At 43.2% G+C, this 13,351-nt stretch overlaps 1 protein-coding gene across 1 annotated transcript in view; it reads left to right on the plus strand.

The window, feature by feature from the left end:
• ESS2 (ess-2 splicing factor homolog) overlaps window positions 1-13,351 on the plus strand; it is a 508,376-nt gene that overhangs the window by 753 nt on the left and 494,272 nt on the right. Inside the window, exon 2 of the mRNA XM_044069782.1 lies at window positions 1,543-1,707. Coding sequence (XP_043925717.1) covers window positions 1,543-1,707 — 165 coding nt within the window. The remainder of the gene's footprint in view (window positions 1-1,542; window positions 1,708-13,351) is intronic.

Raw genomic sequence — 13,351 nt, forward strand, 5'->3', positions numbered from 1 at the left:
AGCCAAGAGTCCCATAAACTGTTTAAGCAAAATTAGGGACACCTTTCAACTGTGCTTAACACTCACTCATGCTTCTCATCGTCTTTGACAGTCTAATAATTGTTTTCCAGTGTGTGGACTTTGTCTTGGTTGCAGAGTCCTCTCTGGGCTTAGCTTCCCTCTCTGAGTTGGCATAAAAGCTCTGAAGGGCTTGGCACCCAAACCTGTCTTTTAATTAGCTCACCTTGAGCCATCTTATAGTTTGTGCACATTGAAGGTGCCCTGAATCTTTGGAGCAGGCCAGCTGTTATTTCTTTAGCAGGGTATAACCTATATACCTTAGGCAGCTGTTCAGCAAATCAGCTGTTATCGTAAGTTTACTTATACATGCTATGTTCAAGCAGGATAATTGTAGCATTATAGACTCCCACATACCTCCCCCTTTTTGCTTTCTAGAGAGCTTTCCAGTCTGCCATTTGAATAGCAAAAGGTGTGAAGTGGTAAAGCATATGTAGCAGTCCTATGGTCAGTATGTCATCATGTTTTCAAGGTGGTGGGGGCACCAACCTAGGGACCTGAAGTAATGCTACAGGACACCTACACCAGAGAGGCTGAGAATGTGGGATAACTGCTGATTAGGTGTCTAGGACCATTCCAGATCAGGGGCAGGGGCCAGTTGTTTGCTGGTGCCATATTGAAACATACTACGTAGTGGCTGTCCAGTCAAATAAAGAACTGAAAGATAGGGCATGCGGTTTTCTCTGTTGAACAGTACATCACCTGACATCTCGTTTCTTGGAAGGAGACTAGTTCTGCTCTGGGAACATGTAAGAGCTCTGTTAGTCGGACTGAAACGTGGATGCCTGTCTTTCTCTTAATTTCTATGGTTAAGGGCTTCTGCTGTAACAGTAACTCCACTCAAACATAGACTGTTGGACAGCATACTTAACTGCACTTTTTGCCTGTCTGATGTGGCCAAAATCTTTTTTTGTAGCTGTTGCTGAGTTTGCAGCACATAAAAATTTGGTTTGTTGCTTTTTAATTGTGCAGTCCTTTAGGTTTGGATTATACAGAGGATCATTTGCAGTAATGCGGATACTTTTGACACTTCAGTGTGGATAGGATTTTTAAAGGAACTGAGTTTTAATTGATTATAGGAACATGTTTATGTATTTGTTTTAGTTACATTGTCTTGACTGATAAGTGGCTATTTTCAGAGGAATTAGTCCCAACATAGCGAGTACACAGGTTTTTCACTGCTTTATAATGCAGTTGTCAAATTCAGGGGATAAATAGTGGAATGTGATTAACTAAAAATGTCCATTTTGATCCTTATTGTAGAAGGTAGATCAACATTAGTAGAAGGCACAATGAAAGACAATAACCTGTCAGCTAACATAGAAGTGGATAATTTTAAACATTGAGAGAAAGTGAATTATGAGCAGTTGTAATAGAAACATAGAAAGCACTGCATACATGACACAAAAGTAAATTGTGTACCATTTTTTGAAGATTACTGCCCTAGGGTCATGTTATAAAACTTGACTATGTATTCTCTTGTAGGGTCAAGATAAAAAGAAAAAGGAGGATCTACCCAGCCTCGACACATTTTTGGCAAAAAATACTAGTGAGGATAATGCTTCCTTTGAACAGATCATGGTGGTGGCAGAGGAGAAGGAGAAGCTGAGGCACACTTGGCTGTATGAAGCTGAGGAGGAATACCAACAGGTATGGGGCACCACATCTTCTGTCATCTTTTCAAAGTCCTCTGGCAGAGTAGACTTAGTGTTATACATGCACTTGTCTCCTTTGTGGGTATTATGAGCAGTGGAGGAGATGCAAGTTATATAATGATGTCATTATGTTTGACTTCATAGTTTTAGCTAGTTTCTAAATGTGTTTTGTTGTGATCTTTTTCAGTATAGTTTGCATTTTAATTTATTTTTTTTACTGTTCTCTGCTTACAATCAATCCCACTGAAAAAGATTATTGGCTTGTTTTTGTGCATTGCCCTTCCTTGAAGGGCAGATATTTTGTGAATTTTGCAATTGGAGTAATGTAGGCTACTGGGCTTTGCCAGATGTCAGCAGCAAGACAATATTATAGCCAAGTTTTGAAGTTAAAAGTTTGCATGGATGGATGTCCTTCTTTCTTTGTTTCTGTGAAAATTTTTTTTTCAAAACCATAGCTTAATATCTAATTATGTCAATTTTCATTCTGTCTTCGACTGATGAGTTTGGATTTGAGATGTCTGATCTGACTCTGCCTCTGTAAACGTTTGTGGTAACTTGAAACTCTCAAGCATCTCCTTTACCCACAATGCACTATCCCCCATTACCTGAGATCTAATTTGCCACCGTTAGGGGAAAGATGATAATTTGTCTCGAGTTTTTTGGCTAGGTAAGTGCTTGTTTTTTTCTTATTACAGTGATAATCTTTAATCTTCCCCTTTTTTCTTATACTAGCATTACTCTAGATACTATTGTTATTGTCTATGTATCTTTAAATCTTGTTGTAGTTTTCCTGTGTGGTAGTTTGTTGTAACCATTTGATGTTCTTCGTGTTTCACTGTTGCAATCATCACATTTGGGTTATCTGCTTGCAGTAGCCCTCATTCGGCCTGATTATCGAAGTCTTGGGTCCTGCATCGGTTGCTGTCTCATCTTCTGTGACGTCAGGTAGTCAGAGGTATAAAGCATGCAGCCGACACCATTACATTGGTCTTTCTTGCCATGCGGTGCCCGAAGCAGAAGCAGGAAGCAGTTTGCAAGTGCCGGTCGGCCGACTCCTTAAATTTTAATTTTTCGAGTTTCAGAACCATAGTCTTCAACTAAAGCCAAGTACCCCATTGGGGAAACTTTTTCTTGCTCTAAACTGATGTCCGTAAAAGTCAATAATTGTATTTCTTGTGGAAACTAACCCAAACGACACCAAAAAACGACTATAGAAGGAAAAATGCTAGCTGGTAAAATATAGTAACTTCTGCACAGCTCGAGCAGAGTATAACACACGTATAACCAACACTGGTGTTCCACACGAAATTCAGGCTAATTCCACTCGTGATGATAAAAAACAAATCTTTTATTGAACATAAGGTTTAGCGCTTTCATCTGTTAAAAATCAGACTTCCTCAGAACCAAAATGGAGTACTTCCTGTTCACATTTAAATAACCTTTTTGGCGCCAAAAATTCAAAAGGAAATGGAGCTCTTAAAGAGACATAGTCATAATAACTCCATATACACGTGCTTAAAACAGCTAAACATTTCAACTGATCCAGTGTGCTAATATAAAATAACAATGTGAATAAAATAACAATGTAAATGAATAAAAATGATGGTAAATAAAGTACATACTGCACGTACTAATTTCATCTTAAAACATACTCTAAATATATGTAATAGTGAAATAATAAACTTACGTAACTAGTGCTCATAAGTTATAGCAAGTCAACAAAAATCAAAATACATGGCAACATCCATATTATATCTATGCCATGATTAAAAATGGTTTAATACTTATATTTTCATTTATGCCAGGTGACATAATGGCATCTGTCAAAATTTGCCACTTACTTTCTTTCATGGCTAAAAGTGCTTTCCAATCAGCACAGATACAGCTTCCATTTTGGGCAATTATCCGAGCTTTGTATATAAAACAGCACCCAACATTAAAAAATTGTTGGAGAAAGCTTCTAAACAAAAAATTGTACATAATACAAAGCTCTCGATGGGAACTAGAAAATGCGGTACCTGTAAACAATGTTATGCCATAAATGAGGTAGGCAATATTAAGTTAGGAGACATCAACACGACTAACATCAAATGCAAAGCAGGAAATTGTAGCACCAAACAAGTCGTATATATTGCTACATGTTATGCCTGCAGCGCATTCTAATTAGGCAAAACAGAGAGAGCCCTTAGGAAACGAGTATATGAACATATCTATAAGATAAAGATTAAAGACAATAATAATGCACTTTATAAACACATATCCATATATGGTAAATCACATGGTTTTAAATTTGCCATTATAGATCATGTAGAAGTATTTACTTATGGGGGAAACTGGAAAGGTCCTAATGCTATCTGAATTCCTCCTCCCATCCTTAGCTTTGGGAATCTACCCAAATGTGATGACTGCTACAGTGAAACACGAAAAACATAGTACAGTTGTGTACACTTACCATAAAATGTAGATGTTCAAGTGTATTCACTGTTGCAGGCCTGGTTACCCTCCCTCCAGCCCCCTGACTTCTTTTGGCTGTACCTCTGTTCTCCTTTACTATACTTAAAAGATTTTTGGTGTATTTGCTTTTTTGTTGGAGGTATAACCTTGTGTGTGTGTGTGTGTGTGTGTGTGTGTGTGTGTGAGTGTGTGTGTGTGTGTGTTTGTTTGTGTGTGTGTATACATATATATATATATAGATATATATATATATATATATATATATATATATATATATATATGAACACACACACACACACACACACACACACATACACACATATATGTATATTTAATTGCTTTCCATTAAGGGGGGCACCTGACATCAGGGGCAAGAAAAACTGATGTAATGGTGTCCGCTGCATACTTTATACCCCTGACTACCTGACGTCACAGAAGATGAGACAGCAACCGACGCAGGACCCAAGACTTTGATAATCAGGCCGACTGAGGGCTACTGCAAGCAGATAACCTAAATGTGATGACTGCAACAGTGAATACACTCGAATGTCTACATTTATGATAAGTGTACACAGCTGTACTTTCCATTCCTGATAAACATGGTTGACAAAAAAAACCTGTGGGTTTTAAAAAGTGTAGGAAGTGCGATGACTTGCACACTCCTTGTGTTTATTGTCTTGGCCCCCCTCCACCTGCAAGAGAACTGCACAATCTGTCATGCATTCAACTCCTGAGCATTAGTGGGACGCAAGAACAAATTGATGTTAAAGGGGCTTTTACCATCTTCCTTTGATGCCATAGCTGGAGAAACTTCTAAAAAGTTAACACCTTCTGTGAGGTCTTCAGTTTCTTGAAAGGCCTTGGAGAAAAATTCAGAAAGACAGTCTTCTGATCCTACAGTTTCCTTGGATCTGTCTAAGAAAAAAAAAATTAGACTCTCAGATCTGACCCCCCCTGAACAGAGAAAAACAACAAGTCTTTTGTCTTATTGGATTGTTGTTTTGTATCCGAAGTCTCCAAAAAATAATGGATTTGCTGGATCCACCAAGACTGCACGATGTTGCTCCTAGGACAAGGTACCCCTCATCTCTGGACCCGGTCCCATCGAGGGTACTTTCTCCCTTTCTTTATAGACCAGATTCTCCATCCAAACAGTCCTCTCGCTCTTCTGGAAGCCTGTGGAAGATGTGGAGAGGGTTGAGACAGATCCTCAGCACAGAGCCAACCAGTTTTTTGTGTCTGCTCCTCCTCCTTCAGGTCAGAAAAGCCCATACATCCATGACAGCACTTCTAACTCTTCCTCATCTGACTCCTCCTGTGGTTTTGGATCCCTTGGATTCATGTTGTCCATGCCCATCTTCTGTGTATCCGAGGATCGGTGTATCCTGGGATCTGAAGCTTGCTCTGAGCTCTTCTGTGCAGTCAGATCCGGAAAGCTGTTGGAGCTGATTCTATCCTTTCGAGGCCGAAGTTTTTCAGTCGACTCCTAGAACTTCGGAGCCGTCTCTGAACCTCGGAGCTTTGGCAAGGTTTAGTTCAGTTCCGACTTCTGCCTCAGGATGGGTACTTCTCTCTGATTCCGCTTCCTATCTCTGTTCAGGAAGGTCAGCCTTTAGGAATTTGGAGAGAGCCCTGTCAGCCACAGTGACCCAGATGGGTTCTATCCCCTTGGGACCTGCATCTGTGTCACTCCCATCTCTACATCGAGTCTTAACTTACCTTCCCACAGGGACAGCCAGTACCAAAACCCTAGGACAGCCCATTTGGGTATTTCATCCTCTTCTGATAACCTCCCCAAATTATCCCATGGAAGATGATATGCAAGAGGAAGCATCTGGATTTTCCTGAATCTGCTAGCAAAGACACAGATTTTGAGGAGGGCGAAGGGTCCTCACGGTTACCTCATGTGGATGTTTTGTTTGGAGACATCCTTGAAATCTTGAAAGAGAGAGGTGGCTGGAAGCCCAGCAGCCCCTTCATTGGAGGAATCCGTGATTCTAGAGGCTTTTGGTGCCAACCCATCTACTTCTTGGGTGATTCTACATGCCCACGAGCTCCTTGAATTGGTTTCACAGTGAGCATGGAAGGAACCTGACACCATTGAACCCATTCCTAAGAGGCCTGATAAGATTATGACCCTTCTGGAAGACTAGCAGTTCTAGCCCAAGGGCCACCTGTTGATGCCATAGTTGTAACAGTGGCCACCAGAAAAGAACTAACTGAAGAAAGTTCCACTGTTCACCCCCCCCCCCCCCGGGCAGGAGTTGTGGTCAGTGTACAGGTTTGGGAAGCATGTCTGCACTTCAGGAGCCTTAGCGTTGAGGTCTCAGAACTATTTGGCACATTTAACCAGACTGCAGATGCATCTGATAGAGGAACACTCAGCCTCACAGAAACAGTTTCTGAAGAGGTGAAGGATTCTGTCACCTCGCAGCTGGTGACCCTACAGTTGATATCAAACTCACCCATGAGATTTACTTCCAATATGGCAGAAGGATCCTCAAGGGCAGTGGGTTCAGGCGTAGTTATTAGGAGACATGCCTGGATGCACTTGTGTGACTTTGGGGAACCTTTTTAGTGTATGTTTGGCAGTGCTCCTTTTGACAGCACCTCTTTTTGGCCGACAAGTAAAATATACTTCGTCTAGGTGTGAGAAGGATGGAAAGAATCTTTCTGCCATGGGTATACATTTTTCCACCCCCCCCCCCCCCAAAGAATGTTTTCAAGGACTCATCAAGGTGGTGGAAAGATGTGGTTCAAGAAATCCAAGGTTCTTTCCAGGACACACACGGAGGGTCTTCCCCAGAGGCAAAGGGGAAATTCAAATGGTAGACACTGGCCTTGTGGCAGAGGAGGTCCGCAACATTAGGGCTTCACAGACCCTTTCTTTGGCAAACCCTTCCAGTGCTGCTGAACGGAGGCTCGATTGTCCACTTCTGGAGGCAATTGAGGGTCATTTGTCCCTGCACAGGAGAGCCTTTATAGAAAAAACAAAAGATACTTGGATGCAGAGGATTGTATCCAGAGGATATTGTATTCTATTTTCCCTTTTTCCTCCAAGTTCCATGAAAATCCTGATGTTCCACCCAGCCAGAGGGATCAGACAGTCATTCAAATACAAAACCTGCTAAACAAGAGTCATTCAAGAGGTCCCTCCCCCAAACAAGAAAGGATCTTGAACTTACTCAAGATTGTTTTTAGTGCCAAAGAAAACGGGACTGGAGGTGAATTCTGGATCTTAGCAGCCTCAACAGATTTCAAAAAACAAAGTTTTGGATGGGCATGGTTCAGTCCGTTCTTCTGTTTTTGGAAAAAGACTGGATGTGCTCAGTAGCTTTCCAGCATGCGTACTATTCTATAAAAATAAAAAGATGATCCGTGAAATTCTTGTGCTTCCGGCTAGGAGCCAGTCATTATTTCGGAGCACTGCCCTTTGCTCTCACCACAGTCCCCAGAGTGTTCACCAAATGTATGGCAGTGGTAGCAGCCCACTTGAGACAGCAGGGATTCCTTATGTTTCCATACTTAGATGACTAGCTCCATTACCACTCCGACCAGGCATCAATTCATCATGGCAAGAGAAGAAGTCCTCCACATTTGTACAAGGTTAGGAATAATCATAAATTTCAAGAAGTCAAATCTAGAGCCAGCTCAAATTCTAGAATTCATAGGAGTGCTACTTGACAAGAAGGTCAACAATAGCCTCATTTCCCCTTTCCAGAGTTCATACTTTAAGGTCACAAGTCAACAAGATACTTAGCAGTACCACAATCTCAGCTCACTTAGTTCTGCAAACTCTATGGTGGCAGTAATAATCCTGGTTCTTTTAGCCAGGTTTCACATGAGGATTCTGCAGTGGATGTTGGCATCTCAGTGGTTGATACTTCAGCTACCCTTGTCCACTCCAATACGAATTACCAACTTGTGCAGGAAAAGTGTGATGTGGTGGATTCAGCCGGAACTGCTACGGGGCTGACCATTTGTTACCCCGCAGCTCATGGCCATACTAACAACGGATGCTTCCCAGCAAAGGGTGTGGTGGGGGCATTACCTGGGAAAGACAGTCCAAGGCATGTGGTTCCCCGAAGAGGCCAATTTGCATATCATCATGCAGGAGTTGAGAGCTTAGCATTGCAAGTCTTTCAGAATGCTCTCCCTTCAGGAAACAAGGAGGAACCAGATCGTGTCCCGTATGTTGAGAAGTACTAAGGGTGTGGCAATGGGCAATATCTTCCAATCACTTGCTCTTAGCAATGCATATTATGGGGAAGTCCAGCATACTAGCAGACAGGCTGAGCAGGTGCATTCTGTTACCTCACTAATGGTCCTTCAGCCAGAAAGTTGTGGAACTAATTTGCCACAAGTGGGGCCAACCTTGCTGAGATCTCTTTGCATCTCCCCTAAACAAGTGCAGCAGCTATTTTGCCCTAATCCCCCAATGGAGGGAGTTGCCGAGTGATGCTTTTCTCCACAATTGACCCCCCCAAATTACTTTACACATATCCCCCAATTACTACATACATTCATTCAAAGAGCTGCCAGATTAAAGACCAAGGTCATTCTCATTTGTTTTCCCTTCCTGTGGCCTCGTTTAATTCAGCAACTTGAATTCTGGACCCAGCTCCAGATCTGCTGTCTCATCTGATGGGCATGGCATATCCCGGCTGGGGACCTCAAGCTGTCATCTTGGTTTCTGCAATTCCAGTAATAGCTAGACAATCGATGCTCCCTTCCGCTGTTCATCACATCTTGTTGTCTTCCCTAAAGCCATCCACTAGGAAGCTTTATGCTCGTAAGTGGAAAGGATTTGCCACAGGGCTCCTTAACAGCATGTAGGCCCTTTCTCGGCCCCAGTCAGTTAAGTGTTGGAGCTCTTGATGCTACTATTCAACCAAGGGGCCAGTTCTTCAACATAGAAAGTCCAGTTGGCAGCAGTTTCAAATTTCCACATTGGTTTTGATGGCTGTTCACTAGCCTCTCTTAAGTTATGTAAAGCCTTCTTATGCAGCTCAGTTCTTCTCAAACCTCCTTTTAAGAATCCCCTGCCACCATGTGATCTGAATCTGGTACTGCAGTCCTTGATTTTCCCACCCTTCGAGTCTGCCCATGATTGTGATCTTGAATTTCTGTCTTGGAAGACCTTATTCTTAGTTGCCATCACTTCTGATGGGACAAATTTCCTGATCTCTGTTTTCATAAAGACAGAGGCCTCTTACAAACCAGTGCATCCTTTTTGCCCAAGGTAGTATCACACACCAACATTGATCAATACATTAGTCTACCAGTCTTCTTCCTGAATTATTCCAACAAAGGAGAATACTTGCTACATTTGCTAGATGTGCATACAGTTACGTTTCTATCTACATAGAACAAAAGATATCAGAATCTATCAATTGTTTGTATCCTTTGGTGATATGAAGTTGGGTTCACCCGTGTCTAAAGTCATCTTAGCTAAATGGCTTACTGACTGTATCTCCTTTATTTACAACCAATCGGGTAAGACTTTGCCACACAAAGTACATGCTCATTCAGCCAGAGCTGTAGCTACATTCTCATTTTCCATTCAATAACTTCTATGGTTGACATTTGTTCAGCAGCAACTAGGGCTTCCCCTCACACCTTCATCTCTCATAAGTTGGATCTGGTGTCCAGAAGTAGGGCATCTATTGGCTTCATGGTGCTCAGAAATATCCTTCCTCGAGTCCTTCCAGAGTTTTAGGTAGCTGGGGACTCTGTCCAATCAGTTGAGGGTGGAATTAAAATTGACAACATCAGATAATGAAGTTATGTACTTACCATAATGTTCCACCTCTGTTGTCCATTTTCATTCCTTCTCGACTCCCCATCCACCAGGCCCTTACCCTTTTTAGGTTTATTTTAGAAGAGTGAGCGGATGTAACAAATTTGTTATGTCATGTGAACTTTACCAGCTCCAGATGTGGCATTGCCTTGTGCTCTTTCTCTCTGTCTTTATCTGATATTTAAAGTAATGAGTGTATCTTTCTTTTATAGCTTGCAAACAAGATCATGGGTAGTGGGAGATAGTGCATTATGGGTAAGGCAGAAGCTGAAATGTTTCATGTTGCCACGATCTTTTACAGCAGCCAAGTCGGATCTGATGTCTCTAATCCGAACCCATCAGTAGAGGAGGAATGAAAATGGGCAACACAGATGGAATGTTATGGTAAGTGCATCACCTTTTTAACAATTCAGTCAAAACATTACAAGTTTCATGCAGTACACATACATGGTGCACCATAATTGTCTCCTAATGGCTGCCTTGGTTTTCATATATTAAAAACCAAAAGGTAAAGTATGAAGTGTCTTACACAATATACATCTGGGGTCAGCTTCAACCCAGTACCAGAGCCGGATTATGGTCATATGGATCCCTAGGCAGAGTAATGGATCAAGGCCCCCCTCTCCAGCCATTCCAGTGTCTCATTACTTGGCTGTTTCCCCCCAGTTACCATAAACACTGCTTAAAGCTGTCAGATGTGGCTGACTATGTCTTCCTTGAATCTAGCTGGACTCCGGACACCCTCTCTCTGCTCCCAGAAAGCCAGACAGGTACTACAGAGTCCCTGACTCTCACAACTATCTCTTTAAAAACCCAACAGTGGACCCTGAGGTCATTAGTCAAGGCCCAAAAGGGGTTAAAGCTACTTCAGCTAAGAATCCCACCCATTCAGACAGGCATTCCAGAGCACTGGACAGATGGGGTAAAAAAGTATACACCTCAGCTACTCTTGCTATCAGGGCACTCAATTGTCAGTTCCATATGCTTAAATATCAGCAACATACCTTGGAACTCCTTAAACGAAAAAATTCCTCCTTTCCTGCATGGGCAGAATCTAAAGATTTACAGGAATTAATGCACACTGCTGGTCAAGTAACTAAACACACTTTGCACTGCAATTTTGACACCCTAGAAGCTTCTTGCAGGGCGGCAGCCACTGGATCTGTCATTAGAAGACATGCATGGCTTAAGGAGCAACCCCTGCCAGACCATGTCAAATCAAAATTGTTGGATGCACTCTTGCATAAAGATAACTTATTTGGTACTAAAGCAGATTAAGTGTTAAAAAAGATGGAAGAAAAATCAAAATCTATGTAGACTGTTAAAGATTTCTTACAGGTACAGCCCCCTAGGTTCAGCAGGCATTTTCCTTCCAACCACTGGTCCTTTCCTGCACCTAGTAAACAGGGCCAGCCTAGGCCCCATGCAAACAGACATCCCAAGACAGCAGTCCCATAGGTTGCAGAGATCTTAAGCAGTGGACTGCCTCTACTTCAAAGCCAGGGAGTTCTAAGCCACCCCTTATGGCAAAAACTCACAATGACTCACCCCCTCCCTACCTCGCCTCTGCCCACCATCACATACCCCTAGGAGGAAAACTGTCCTTTAAGTCAAGCACCTGGGCCACCATTACCAAGGACCAGTGGGTTCTGAACATTGTGTCTCAGGGGTACATATTCTCCTTCCACACCCTTCCAACCCCCAAAGAGTTCCCAGCTCTACCACCAAATCAGTGGGCAGAGGCTCAAAAGCAAATCCATACCCTGCTCTCCTTGGGAGCAGTAGAACACATTCCTGCAGAGCAGCTAGGCCAAGGCTTCTACTCCTGACTTTTTCTGGTACCCAGAAAAGAGGGCACCTGGCACCCCATCCTCTGTCTGTCCATTCTAAACACATTCCTGGTAATCCCAAAATTCAAAATGCTCACCCTCCAGCAGATGCTACCCATGCTGTCCAAGGACGCTTGTTTAGTCACCCTGGAATTAAAAGAGGCCTACCTCCACATTCCCATCAGGGAGTCCTGCAGAAAATATCTTCGCTTCAGGGCAGGATCTCAACACTTTCAGTTCTGTGCACTTCCCTTTGGCTTATCAACTGCTTCTAGAGTTTTCACAAAATGCCTGGCTCCGGCCTTTGCTTATTGTACACAAAGAAATATTCAAATTTATCCCTACTTAGACAACTGGCTTATTCAGGCAGACAGCCAGGAAAAGCTGCTCAAAGACCTGGCCTTTGTAAAGGACCTACTAACCTCCTTGGGGTACACAATCAATGAAAAGAAATCCAAACAGGTACCCACCAAAAGGATAATCTTCCTGGGAGCAAGTCTGGACACAGTATCTCAGATGACATGTCTAACACCAGAGAAACAAAGTTTCCTATCAGCTTACTTCTCGCAACTGTTCACCAGGCCCCAGCTTTCTGCAAGGGAAATCCTGCAGGCCCTGGGGTTCATGGCATCTTGCATGCTCCTTATTCCATATGCCAGACTGCATATGAGGAAACATCAGTGGTACCTAAAGAGCTTTTGGTGTCAACACTCTCAGGATCTGGAAACTCTTCTACCTATTATTCCTTGTCTGAGGGAGGAATTTCTTTTGTGGGCAACAGCCTACACCCATAAGGGACTGCCCTTCTCCCCACACCCCGCCGCCCAGACCCTCACCACAGACTCATCAGACTACGCTTGGGGTGCACACCTGGACAGCAGGTGCATACAGGGCCAATGGAACTCCCAGCAAATCCCCTGCACATCGGTCTAAAAGAGATGATGGCTGTGCAGCAGGCCTTGATAGTTTTCAAACCCCTTCTCTCTCCAGGGATTCTCCTGATCAAAACAGACGACGCCACAGTGATGTGGTATATCAACTAGCAGGGAGGGACTCACTTCTACCCACTGTGCAGGCTGGCCATGACCATTTGGTTCACAACCTCTTCCATGCATCCACACCTGTTAGCACAATACCTGCCAAGTTCTGTCAACTCCCTGGCAGACCAATTAAGCAGAAAACTGTTGGACTCCCACGAGTGGCAGCTCAACATAAACACCTTCTTACTAATAACTCAGAAATGGGAATCCTGGAGGTCAACCTCTTGGCCTCTCAAACCAGCCATCAGCTCGGCAAACTCTGCACCAGGGAGCATCACTGCATGGCATGGAAGGTAGATGCCCTGTCCTTCCCCTGGGTAAATCTCTCGGTCTATGCCTTTCCTCCCCTACCCCTCATTCCCAAGGTACTGATCGAAATAAGGGAAGAAATACCAAGGACCATTCTCATAGCCCCAGACTGGTACCCCTTGCTGCGTAGCCTGTCCCCACTGCCACCATGAAATCTTCCTCAGGTTCCCAACCTCCTAACCCAGAGAGCAGGGGAAATCATGCACC

Source organism: Protopterus annectens, chromosome 4.part0, assembly GCF_019279795.1.
Source record: "Protopterus annectens isolate FY-2018-M chromosome 4.part0, PAN1.0, whole genome shotgun sequence".
NCBI classification, from domain to species: domain Eukaryota; kingdom Metazoa; phylum Chordata; order Ceratodontiformes; family Protopteridae; genus Protopterus; species Protopterus annectens.